At 44.0% G+C, this 13,751-nt stretch overlaps 1 protein-coding gene across 1 annotated transcript in view; it reads left to right on the top strand.

Annotated features, from left to right (window-relative positions):
- Positions 1-12,800, top strand: part of LOC121545363 (prickle-like protein 2) — an 84,163-nt gene extending 71,363 nt beyond the window's left edge. The window contains exons 3-9 of the mRNA XM_041855815.2: positions 7,063-7,176; positions 7,291-7,428; positions 7,879-8,082; positions 8,548-8,734; positions 10,549-10,703; positions 10,795-11,581; positions 11,707-12,800. Coding sequence (XP_041711749.2) covers positions 7,063-7,176; positions 7,291-7,428; positions 7,879-8,082; positions 8,548-8,734; positions 10,549-10,703; positions 10,795-11,581; positions 11,707-12,740 — 2,619 coding nt within the window. The 3' untranslated portion in view covers positions 12,741-12,800. The remainder of the gene's footprint in view (positions 1-7,062; positions 7,177-7,290; positions 7,429-7,878; positions 8,083-8,547; positions 8,735-10,548; positions 10,704-10,794; positions 11,582-11,706) is intronic.
- Positions 12,801-13,751: the final 951 nt, after the last annotated feature.

The following is a 13,751-nucleotide window of genomic DNA, read 5'->3' as shown; positions in this document are numbered from 1 at the left end:
CATTCTCGGGAACACACCTGAATCCATGCCGTAACGACAGCGTCTCCTCCGCGCTAGGCTGCGAAGCCATCGCTCACAACACACCGTTCAAAACCCCAGGAAACTAAACTTTGAAAAAAAAAACAGTGGCTACCACTAAAACGAACAGTGCATTAATATAGTATTTAAAAAAAGGATAAAACGATATAACAAGAAAAGATAACAAGCAGAATAATACATCTTCAAATAAAACTAATTAGAACATTGCTTTTTTGGCAGGCAATTGTTGTTTTGGTGGACGGTTGTTGTGGTTGGTCCTGTGTTCTCCCTGGCGTCCTTTCCCCCTTGCGGCAGGTGTGGGATGCGGGTGAATTTGCGCGCTCTGCCCATTTCCTCCGCAGTCAACCAAGTGGTGTGCATTTTTGTGTTTGGAAAGGTGCGGCGTTAAGTGAGTGAGAGGGGAAATGGTTGCATATCCCAGAGCCGATGGGTGTCTATGAGCAGGGGTAGTGAGAGAGAGCTTTCAATTTTGTGTAGATGAGGGATATACATTTTTAAATATAGTATACATCTAATCAAAAAAATTTTTGTCCTATCATGATGGAAAGATCCCCAACCCTATAACCTGGACACTAACCTGAGCGACCCATACACCAAAGAGAAGTTCCCAGCTGTTTTATGGACCTGCTGTGAGTATGCAGCCTAAACAGAGAAATAAATGCGGTCAGAGACATACTTGAGCAGCACCGCCCCCTCAAAATTCTGAGCCTGCCTGGCAGGGTTGGTCCTACAAAGCCAGAGCCCCCTGATGGGAGGGCATTATATACAAGGACATTCTCAAAGCTGCTAATGAGAACCTTGACGACCTTGTACCTAGCCGGTGGGGATTCCGGTGGGGTACCCCCACCCAGGTAATGGCAGTGCTGGCAACACTGGCTGCAATAACCCATGGGGAGGGGGTCACACTCGGACAATCAGAGAGGGGGTTTATCATTGTGGCCCAGGTGGCACAAAATAATCAAAGGTCTGACTGCACAGAGATGCTTGGGAAAAATGGTTACAACGGGGGACCAGAGTGTTTGTGTCTCAGGTGAAGAGGGTGGATCTGATCTCCATCACCTAGGACTTGACATAGATTAAATAGATTAATCAAATCTCACATTGTTGTAAATATCTGCTCAATCTTGCATGCTTTCTCAATCAGCTGTAACTGTATGTGCACTCGTAAATCAGGTCCTTTCTTGAGTTGGGCTCTGGGATGTAACAACCGTTGAGCATCTGATTTTATGGTTGATTGTGGAGGAGGGGGGTTGAGTGTGTTGGAGTATGTGAGTATGTGCGTGTGTGTTTGTCCCGCATCTGTTGTGGGGGGGTGGGGATGTTGGGGGGAGTATGGGATGGACCGCGGTAATTGTTTCCTAGGATAATAATTACTTGTCAATAAATTAAATGTAATACAATGGCAATGCGGGTTATATGTTGAAATCCTACGCATGAACTGTCGACATTATTACGCATATTTATTGATAATGATGGAAAATAAGATATGCAAGATATTTGAATAGATATATATTTTTAAATAATTATATATAGAGAGAGGTGACAGCATTGGAAATGCTTTTGGCGGTTAATCTGCTTCTGTTTTGTGGGTGGCACTGTGTGCTGTTTTCGATGGATGGGTCCTGGCCTCTCGGGGCCCTAGGGATCCGGAGGGACGTGGGTGGGATACCGATCACTGGGATAACGGCTCAACTTGGGATGGGGAGGGGCTTTAGCGGGGGAATTATTGGAGAACAATTGAAGGGTTACTTAGTAGCAATGCAAATATCACGGTACAGCTATATGGACACTCAATCATTACGGTATTTTTTATTGGTAAATTTACAAACATATATAATGATAAATAGACTTGAAACTTGTATCTCATTATGGTGTATGGTGAAATAAGTATAGCCAGTTATAATTGTAATGGCTTAGCTGATAATAACAAAAGAAGAACAATATTTACATGGCTCAAAGAGAAGGAATATAATATCTATTGTTTACAGGAAACTCATTCAACAATTCTAGATGAAGTTGCATGGAAAAAGGAATGGGGGGGGGTCGAAATATACTTCTCCCATGGGCAAAGAAATTCAAAAGGGGTGATGATATTAATTAATAGTAATTTTGATCCGAATGTGCAAATTGTCAAAATATACGCAAGGTAGATGAATTATTTTTAATATGTTATTGGACCATAAACAGATATGGCTCATTAACCTTTACGGACCAAATAATGATGATCCACACTTCTTTGACAATATATATAATAAATTATCAACCCTGCAAGCAATTCAAGACAATATTATTATGGTGGGGGATTATAATAGTGTTTTAAATAACTCAATGGACCGTAAAGGAAATAACACCACAAACAATCACCCATATGCTCTTAAGGAAATCGTGAATGTCATGGATACATTAGAACTAGTAGATATATGGAGGCTTAAATATCCTGATCTAGTGAGAAATACATGGTGGAGACTCAATCAACCTAGTCGTCTTGACTTCTTTCTTATCTCATTCTCGTTGGCACCAAAAGTTTAAAAAGTGTTGATAGGGGACAGAATGCGGTCGGACCATGATATAATTGGCATATACATTACTCTTACTGAATTTCCACGTGGGCGAGGATATTGGAAATTTAATCAAAGCCTATTGGATGATAATTTATTTTTAACTAGGACAAAGGAATTTATAACTGACTTTTTCCGACATAACATAGGTACAGCAAATCCCCTTATTGTATGGGACACCTTTAAATGTGCTTTTAGAGGCCATGCAATTTGATTCTCATCTCGAAAAGAATAAGCCATTTAGGTCAAAAGAGTTTATACTAACAAAGAAAATAGAAATTCTAACAGAACAGATAGATGGCAATAAAAACTGTAACATAGAGGCTCAGAATAAATTAGAGGAAAAACTAAAAGAAATGGAGAAACTTATTCAAGAAAGATCAAGTGTAATATATTATAAAAAATTAAGCAAACTGGATGGAATATGGGGGAAAATGCACCAAATTCTTTTTAAATATTCAACATAGAAATGCTACCAAAAATAATTTACTGAAACTGGTTACAAATGACGGAGTCATCCTTGATTCACCAAATTATATTTTGAAGGAGGAAGCAAAGTATTTTAAGCATATGTTTTCGTTTCAGTCGCCTCCATCTCCTCTAACTGAAGCTAATTGTAGGCATTGTTTTTCTATTGATAATGTAAAATTAACAGCCATACAGAAAGACTCATGTAAAGGTGAAATTACAGAGGAGGAACTTCTGGATGCAATTAAAGACTTTAAGTCCGGGAAAACTCCAGGGTTGGATGGCATACCAGTCGAGGTATACCAAACCTATTTTGATATACTCGGAGGACCGTTATTAGCATGTTTTAACCACTCCTATGTAAATGGTAGATTATCTGACACTCAAGAAGAAGGTCTGATCTCATTATTACTGAAACAGGATACAAGTGGAAAATATAAAGATCCAGTCCATTAAAAAAATTGGAGGCCCCTTACACTTCAGTGTTGTGATGCAAAAATTCTAGCAAAATGTATAGCGCATAGAGTTAAAAAGGTATTGTCGGATATTGTTCATTCTAATCAGACAGGTTTTTTACATGGAAGATACATTGGAGATAATATAAGGCAAGTATTGGAAACAATAGAACACTATGGAAAATCTGGGAAACCAGGCCTGCTATTCATAGCAGACTTCGAAAAGGCATTTGATAAAGTACGGCTGGGGTTTATATATAAATGCCTGGAGCATTTCAATTTTGGAGAATCTCTTATAAAATGGGTCAAAATCATGTATAGTATCCCTAGGTGTAAAATAGTAAATTATGGCTATTTCTCAGAAAGTTTTAAACTATCAAGAGGAGTGAAACAAGGTTGTCCACTATCGGCATATCTATTTATTGTGGCCATCGAGATGTTAGCTATTAAAATCAGATCCAACAATAATATCAGGGGATTAGAAATCCAGGGCTTAAAAACAAAGGTGTCATTGTACGCTGAAGATTCATGTTTTCTTTTAAATCCACAACTTGAATCCCTCCACAGCCTCATAGAGGATCTAGATACATTTTCTAACCTCTCTGGATTACAAGCAAATTATGACAAATGTACTATATTACGTAATGGATCACTAAAAAATAAAAAATTTACATTACCATGTAGTTTACCAATAAAATGGTCTGATGGTGATGTGGATATACTCGGAATACATACCCCAAAGGAAATAAATGATCTCACTTCAATCAATTTTTATAGAAAGTTAGCAAACATAGATTAGATCTTGCTAAAATGGAAAGGTAAATACCTGTCAATTTGTGGAAAAATCACCCTGATTAACTCTTTAGTATTATCCCAGTTATTTGCTTATGGTCTTGCCTACGCCTAGCGAACAGTTTTTTAAATTATATGAGAAAAAATATTCCATTTTATTTGGAACGGCAAGCCAGACAAAATTAAACGGGCCTATTTATATAATGAATGAATTCGGCGGACAAAAATGATTAAGTATTAAAGCATTAGACCTATCACTAAAAGCTTCAGTCATACAAAAGTTATACTTAAATCCGAACTGGTTCTCTAGCAAATTAGTAGAATTGTCTCACCCAAAGTTCAAGAATGGCCTTCTTCCCTTTATTCAGATTACAACCACTCACTTTCAGTTATTTGAAAAGGAAATCATCTCCCAAATATCACTATTTCTAAAACAAGCCACAGAAAGTTGGTTGAGAGAGAGAGAGAGAGAGAGAGAGAGAGAGAGAGAGAGAACCTACCAAGCATAGCAAATTAGCTGTCAAACATTTCAGCAAATGTGAAGAAATTACTCAACTGTCACTGTTGAGACGACACCATGTGAGCAGAGACGTCAGAGCCCAACGTAATGACAACCGTGGCTTAACCATGACCAAACCATGAAGATGACCTGAAGGATAATCTGTGAAATATATCGTCTGAACGACATAAAATTATGAAAGTAATGAAATGATGGCGCCTCTTTTGGTTTCAGTGGTGTAATGAAGTTGTGTATTATAAATTATAGAATTTAATGTTGTTTGTTGGATTGTTATGTTTTTATTCTATCAGGTTTGTCACACCTTACCCCCCAAATTGGAACAAACCGAAACATAAACTTCCACCACGGAGAGAAAACAGCACAGACATAAAAATGATTAGTACTTTCCGTTGACGGGAGCTGTCCAGAGGAGGGAGAAGTTAGCCTTTTGTTTGTTCTCAGGTCGATCAGGCTGAAGTAATAATTCCTGCTTGTCTCCATGGTAAAGTGCTGCACAGTGGGACCTGTGATGCGATGCTGCCACGCTCCCTTCCTCCTACCACCCCTCCCTCCCTCGCTCCCTCGCTCCCTCCCTCTCTCCCATCCTTCCAGCCTTCCTTCCCTTCCCCTCCCTCCCACCCACCCTTCCTTCCTTCCTTCCATGCTTCCTTCCCTCCCACCCTCCCTCCAGGAGCTCTGTTAATAGATGACAGGCAGGGCTGATGATAGTTATTTTCTCCAGTCAGCCATCTTGACAGGATGCTGAGGGAGGCTGTGGCCTTTCTCTGAACCAACGGGAGATGAAGGCAATCCAGCCTGCTGGATGATTGTGACCTATAACTAAGTTTAGCGCCTGCTGTTGACTAGATGGCTGTTTTCTAGAGGATTGGAAGGCCCTCATTTATTTTGTGCAATGTTAGGTGTGAGCCACACAATGATTTTACTTTAAATCTGCTCTGTATGTGTCAAGGATTATGTTGCAAATCATTGAGGTGTGACAAAACTTTAATTGTACCATAAAATCGTTGTGTTCTTGGAGAATAATTATCTGAAGTGACTTCAGCTCAGCAAGTTTTACTGAATGCCTGTAATTATTTTGATTGTAGCCTACAGGCATTCAGAAATCATAGATACTTTTCTATTTTCCCATCACTATGGGGGCTGCGGTAGCCTTGAGGGTAGAGAAGCGGGCCAGCAACTGGAAGGTTGGCGGTTCAAATCCCACTGCTGACAAGGGCAAAAATCTGGTGGGAGTAAGCTAGCAACTGGAGGGTTGCTGGCATCGATGTCACAGGTGACACCTACTGCTGACGTTCCCTTGAGCAAGGAACTTATGTGTTGGATAAAAAGCAGAGGACACATTTCCATCCTGTATGGACTAATAAAGCTAAGCAGAATAAGGGCCTACAGTTGGGACTCTACAAAACACTGTTGGCAATGAAAGAGACCATTGCTCTCCAAGGCTGCATCTGCTGCAGAGCCACAAGCGCTGTTCCTAGTTCAAGATGTTGTTCCCAAGGCTGGTTGAGGACAATAACCAACACAGCAGAATATGAAGCCCATTATGAATTATTTAGAAACTGCTACTTTCAGGTTAATCTGGGAGGGCTCTTTAACGTTTGTTTTTAATTGACAGACATTTTACCATTCAATTTACAGAGATAGTAAAGTTTATAATGATGGCTAGGCACATGGCCTACTCCAGGAAGGATCAGACAAGCCAATCTATCAATCCAGTCATTACAAAAAATCAACAATCGTTGAGTGCAAAAACAAACATGTACCAAGGCTGTAGAAGATGCTATCATTCACTATTGTCATGAATGTCTGTGGAATGCGGTAGGCCAGAGTCAAGCGCAGGACACAGAATGAAAATGAAGATCCACTTTACTGAATAGTAAAGAAAATACAAACAAAACCTCCACACAAGGGAGGAGCAAACCCGCTCACAAATGACACTCGTACAAGCAACAAACACGCACACCACACAGTGGACGTGAACAGGTTAAATAGGGAAGACCAAATAACATAATAGGGAACAGGTGTGCAACAACAGACAACAATTAGATGAACATAGAAACATAAAACATAGAGCGGCAGCAGCTAGTACTCTGGTGACGACGAACGCCGAAGCCTGCTCGAGCCAGAAGGAAGGGCAGTCTCGGCAGAATCCGTGACAACTATGCTGAACTTAGACCCTTAGCGTATTGTGAGACTAAAGCCAGAGTGTTGTGGTTTATGTCCCTGTCAGGTGCATCAGTACTATGGTTCTCTACCTGAGGACAGGGTGCCGTATGTGAACAGCCCAGGAGAAAAGCATCGCATCAAACAGCTGATTCACCAGCTGCCCCCACACGACAACGAGGTGACACACTAGTTTACCTGATACTCTGTGTCTAGTGACCTATGACACATTCACGCAGCGATGTCTGATATTTTTGATATGGGTGAAAAAATTGTGTGTTGGTTTGGTCGTCAGGTCCGATACTGCAACACGCTGGACGACGAGGAGAAGAGGGAGCTCAAGCTCTTCAGCAACCAGAGAAAGAGGGACAACCTGGGAAGAGGCAACGTCCGCCCCTTCCCGCTGTCCATCAGTGGAGCCATCTGCGAACAGGTACTCACTGCTGACACAAAACAAACATCACAGAAATCCTACAGCACAAAGAGCAGATACATAGAGGGCACCACTAGGGGATGGTGCAAATGGGATAAAATCCATGCTACAGCAAATCTAATTTATATTTGAAAATAAAGTCAGCTTGCTACCCAGATCTGTTCTTCACATTTAGAAACATTGGATTATTCATATCGAAACTGGCTTCTCTCTCCCCCTCCGTCTCTCTCTCCCCCTCCCTCTCTCTCCCCCTCCTTCTCTCTCCCCCTCCTTTTCTCTCCCCCTCCTTCTTCCTTCCCCCTCTGTACATGTATTTTCTCTGACTCTTACTTTCTAACTCTTTCTATCTATTTATATCTTGCCCCCTCTTCCTCTCTTCCCTGCCTCCCTTCCCTCTCTCTCTCTCTCTCTCTCTCTCTCTCTCTCTCTCTCTCTCTCTCTCTCTCTCAGTGTGGGGGCCAGATAAATGGACGAGACATTGTGGTGTTTGCATCGCGGGCAGGCCACGGCCTGGTGTGGCACCCTCACTGCTTCGTGTGCTGCATGTGCGAGGAGCTCCTGGTGGACCTCATCTACTTCCACCAAGAAGGGAAGATCTACTGCGGCCGGCACCATGCCGAGAGGCTCAAACCCCGCTGCTGTGCCTGCGATGAAGTAAGCCCGCCTGGGCTTAGAGGAATGGGGTGGTGGGGTGGTCGGCTGGGTTAGCTAGAGCTCAGGGTGAGATGGGGTTTAGGGGGTATGGAGTGTTGAGGAGTCTCACCTTCCACATCTCAGTTATCCAGCTCTGAGGAAGTCTTGCTGGGTTTGACTAAGTCATATTTCTGCTAATTCTAACATGTGTGTGATCTTCACTTGGTAAGAATCTGTCTCTGCTTGGTGTGTATCTCTCACCCTCTCTAGTGGTCTATGGTTTGACAGTCTGTTCTCTGTCTCTCCTGCATATTATCTTTAATTATCTTTGCTGATGATTTTGGTCTCTCTCTATTTGCTTTAGATTCTCTTTGCTGATGATTGTGATATATGGTCTGTCTCTCTCACTCTCTCTCTCTCACTCTCTCTCTCTCTCTATCTCTCTCTCTCTCTCTCTCTCTCTCTCTTTCTCGTTCTCTGCTTTAGATTATCTTTGCTGATGAGTGCACGGAGGCGGAGGGCAGGCATTGGCACATGAAGCACTTCTGCTGCTATGAGTGTGAGGCTCCGCTGGGCGGCCAGCGCTACATTATGAAGGATGGACGTCCACACTGCTGCAACTGCTTTGAGTCCCTCTACGCAGAGTACTGCGACGCCTGCGGTGAACACATAGGTAAATGGTTCTAGATGTTTCCTGAACATGATGTATACATACACTGAGTGTACAAAACATTAGGAACTCATTCCATGACATAGACTGCCCAGGTGACTCCAGGTGAAAGCTATGATCCCTTATTGATGTCACTTCAATCAGTTTATTTACTACTCTCCTTTGTAATTATCAGATTGTATGTTTAATAAAAAAATCATGTAACGATGCTATGTTCTTCAAAACTCGCCTGCTCATCTATCTTTACCTCTATGTAACTGCTACTCTCTTCCTCCATCTCTCTAAGTCTCTCTTGTTGACTTTATATCCATCCCTGGTTTCCTTTTTACCATTTCTTATTCCCTTGACCTATTTTTCTCCCTTTCTCACTCTCTGTAGCTAGGTTTCCATCCAATTGGTGACAGATTTTAATGTGAATATTTTAAAATCCGCATATAGAAAATAAGCGCATTTTCCCACCAGTGGTGTTTCCACCCAACAGACTTGTGAATAGAAAACAGTGCGTGATGACATAGTGCACACAAAATGCACTTTTTCACTTACGTTTTTATGTACCGAATAAAAATCTAAAGTTCAATATGTATCCATCACATTTTCAACTCTACCAATAGTTTTATTATGGAGAATATTTGTCAAATAGCAGTCAAGCATCAATCATCATGTCACCAGAATAAGACCCTTGATATTTATTGAAAGGAGCATCAAGATCACTGTGCACTTTCAACACTCTGTGAAGTTCATCATAACTTATTTCATCTGTAGCCTGATAAACTGCATGACTTTACTTGCATAAAAAGGATGGATGGAAACGCGCTTAGTCTCTCCTTTTACATGTATCTTGCCCCCTGTTTTCTAGTCTCTATGACTGTGTTGTTCCCACATACCATCAGTCTCCCTTTGTCTCTCTCTGTGTCTCTACCTCCATCTCTCCATGTTTCAACTGATTTCATTAACATGTTTTACCAGTGACGATAACCTAATGGAGCCATTCAAAAAACCTGTGGTCGTTAAGTGCGAACAGTCATAAAATCTGAGATAGAAATCAATAGCTTCAATTATTCATGACTAAAGCATATAACCGGAAAAAAATACATTACATACCAAATTACTGTAAAAGTCATTTGTAAAGCAGTTGTCAGTCGATAGCAGAACAGAACAGAAAACTACGACCACTGTGCAGCACACAGCTGTGCTAAGACATGGCTGGCTAGGGAAATGAAGGTGGTTATTATCTGCTGCCCAGGATTCAGTTAGACAGAGGGAAACTGTGAACCATTCAGACCCAGAGGACGCCATGTTGTGTCCAGATGGAGCCTGTGAAAGATGATTAGTTCCCTTTGTTTAGGAGGAGGGCCTCCAATAAATGTATTTTTAGTGAGTTATTTATTGAGTTATTATACAGACAGCATAATCGCAGTTTTGGGTAAAATCACAATATCAACCTTCTGGGAAATAAAACACAGTGTTTGTGCTATATTTAATTTCTTCTTCCAGTAAATATCATTAAAATATTTTGTAGGCTCATGTTTTACAGATTAGCTGGGACTCTGAGCAGGCTCTTCAGAGACTGTGTGCTTGGCTCAGCTCATTACTGAGGAATGTTACAGTCTCTCACTGTAGATAATGGGTTTCAGCCAGTCAGTTAGACTGACGGTAATGCTACTGATATACCATATGCCAGTATTCTTTCGTCCAAAGTTCAAGCCTCCAATTGTCTGTGATCATTAAGACTCAGTTTGTGATATCCCGACACTGACACCTTATTAGTAGTAAGTATTATTTCTAATTCTAATGCCAGGATCTAATCCTCTCCCCAGGCATTGACCAGGGCCAAATGACGTATGACGGGCAGCATTGGCATGCCACAGAGGAGTGTTTCTGCTGTGCCCGCTGTAAACGCTCCCTCCTGGGGCGCCCCTTTCTGCCCAAACAGGGACAGATCTACTGCTCACGCTCCTGCAGCGCCGGACAGGTGAACAATCAGCATTTAACTGACTGTTCTGGTGACACTTGTATGTGTGTTTTCTATGTATTTAAATTATGTAATCAATTCCATCAATCAGGACCCAGATGAATCCGACTCCTCGGACTCGGCCTTCCAGAGTGCCCGCTCCCGTGAGTCCCGCCACAGCACCAAGATCATAAAACAGGATCACCGAAATGCCGAGCAGGAGCGTCGCCAGCCAGCGCCCATGCCTGACCGTCTGTCTGTCGAGGTGGACCCCCTGTCTATCCATATGGACCGTCTGAGCCTTGGCTCCAGCCAGACACCCAGTCGAACATCCAGCCGAACCCCCAGTCGCACCCCCAGCCGCACCCCTAGTCTCAACCAGGTGTGGATGAGCCGGGACGAAACTTACCCCCCAGCATATGAGGCAGCCTATGAGGGCTCCCCGCGGGACCCCTCTCCAACCCCCATGCCCCTGCTCCTGGGCCCGTGTAACCCCAGGCAGGGCTACAGCCCCAGCCCCAAACCCCACCCTCCAACCCAGAGCTCTGGCAACCCAGGGAAGAGGCCGGAGTCCTGGGTTAAAGAGCAGGGCAACACCAAGCGGACGCCCATGGCGGCATTGAGGGGCCAATCCTTCCAGGACAACTGGATCCACCACAGCCAGGACGAGTTCCGGCCACCCAAGCTAAAGACCCAGATGAGCTTTAACGAGGTGTCCAGCCAAGGCCAGGGCTTCTCAGACAAAAGGAGCATCAGCATGCATGGCTTCCAGAGGGACAGCAGGCCCCCCCTAACCAGGAACGCCATGAGCAATGGCATTAGCTTCACAGAGCCCCTCACCCCTCTGGAACAAACCCCCCGAGGATCCATGGAGTCTCTGGCCCTGTCCAACGCTACAGGTACTGTACCCTGTCACCTGAGTTTAGAAGATAGACAGTAGATATGTTGTAATATGATAATATGGGTAATGATCATTTATTACCTGATTGGGAGCATAAATAACCTGTCTATGTATCTTTCCCAGGTAACTCTCTGGACGGAGTCAGTAAGCGTCAGGAGCACCTGTCCAGGTTCTCCATGCCAGACCTTAGTAAGGACTCTGGGATGAATGTGTCTGAGAAGAGCAACATGGGGACACTGGGTTCCCCTGTCCAGTTCCACAGCTCTGAGTCCCTGACCTCCTCTCGGCCATACAGGAACCTGAATGCACCCGTGCAGGTGGGGTACCCCCTGGGGTACTGGGATGCCCCCCAGCCCTTGGCCTTTGAAGGTAAAGGTCATGTGGGCCTGATGGGGAGTAGTGGCAACCTCCGCATGCCTCCCATGAGTGAAAGGACACCTCGTCGGCGGCCCAATGAGCCAGAGCTCATACGTCAACAACAACCACCAACGCAACCACGGCGACGCAAACACCGCGGCAACGGTAATGATGGAAATGGCAACCACCGCAGCAGCGGTCGCCACCACCGGCGCTCTCGACGCTCACGCTCTGACAACGCCCTCCACCTGGCGGCCGACCGGGCAAATCACATGATGGAACCACCGCACCGTCGCGTTCAGGAGGACTACGACCGTTTCCCCGCTGGCCGCACCACCCGGGACCTGTTTGGGGTGGGGGGCATGGGCGGGTACAGACAGCAGCCTTATAGACCCTGCCCCCGCACCACCTCAGACCTCACCCTGCACAATGCAGCGGGAGGCGGGAGGATGCAGCCGCTGGGCCTGGGGGGGCCATACTGGGGTGGTGAGGGGTACGGGGAGGGGGCAGACCCCTGGTTCTCCAGCTGCTCCTCATCCTCTGAGTCTGAGGAAGATGAGGGGTACTTCCTGGGTGAGCCCATCCCCAGACCTGTCCAGCTACGCTACCTCAACAATGAGGAGCTGCGCCACAGATACAGCCCTACAGGGGTGGGAGGGATGGGGGGCCACCATGGACCCCTACATGGACCCCTACATGGACCCCTACATGGACCCCTACATGGAGGAAACCACGGGCAACTGCATGGACAGCTACACATGCGCCAGAGGAGGAAGAGCAAGAACTGCATCATCTCATAGAGAGAGGAAGGGAGAAAGGGAGTGGGAGGGAGACAGAGAAAAATGAAGTGAGAGAGATAGGGGGAGAGAGAGTATGTGAAAGAGTGTATGTATCAGAGAGAGAGAGAGAGAGAGAGATAGGCATATATATATATATATATATATATATATATATATATATATATTTGATGTGTGTGAGTTACACAACTGGCTCTGTGTGTGTGTGTGTGTGTGGGGGGGGGGTTGTTGTTTGTGTACACCTACACAGTATGATCTAATCAGAACAGGAAGCCTGCAAAGGACTGGCTTCTTACACAACTGCAATGTTTACAATGACTGACATGGAGTCAGGTCACTAACAATTGGCATGAGCATCACATTTGTATTGTTAACTGTTTATTATATACAACAAGAAAGGTTATAAACAGTGTGTGTGTGTGTGTGTGTGTGTGTGTGTGTGTGTGTGTGTGTGTGTGTGTGTGTGTGTGTGTGTGTGTGTGTGTGTGTGTGTGTGTGTGTGTGTGTGTGTGTGTGTGTGTGTGTGTGTGTGTGTGTGTGTGTGTGTGTGTGTGTGTGTGTGTGTGTGTGTGTGTGTGTGTGTGTGTGTGCGTGTGTGTGTGTGTGTGTGTGTGCGTGTGCGTGCGTGTGTGAGAGAGATACATCTACAGATACATCACAGAAATACTGGACTTATTCATAAAATGTACTGCCGTAGTAAATTTACTAGCTGTTTTTTCAAACCAGTTAAAACATATATAGAAATTGGATTCATGCATGCATAATGTTCAGTATGTCAACAAGGCATAAAATAATACAGCAAATAGTTGCAATTCATGCTGGAATTTAGCAACTATTTAGCATTGTTTTCCGTCTTGAAACAGACGGGGGATAAATTCACCATGTCTGTAAAGTTTAAGGAATGCTCCCAAATGACTCAGTTTCAAAGAAGTAATGGTACACAACTACAAGAGCTCTACGGGCCGAAGTGCTCACATATTATATGTACCTACTGGACCTTGGAAAACCACCTGA

Source organism: Coregonus clupeaformis, chromosome 30 (genome assembly GCF_020615455.1).
Source record: "Coregonus clupeaformis isolate EN_2021a chromosome 30, ASM2061545v1, whole genome shotgun sequence".
NCBI lineage: Eukaryota > Metazoa > Chordata > Actinopteri > Salmoniformes > Salmonidae > Coregonus > Coregonus clupeaformis.
The sequence above is the reverse complement of the archived record's forward strand: the minus strand, read 5'-3'. Positions and strand labels throughout refer to the sequence as shown.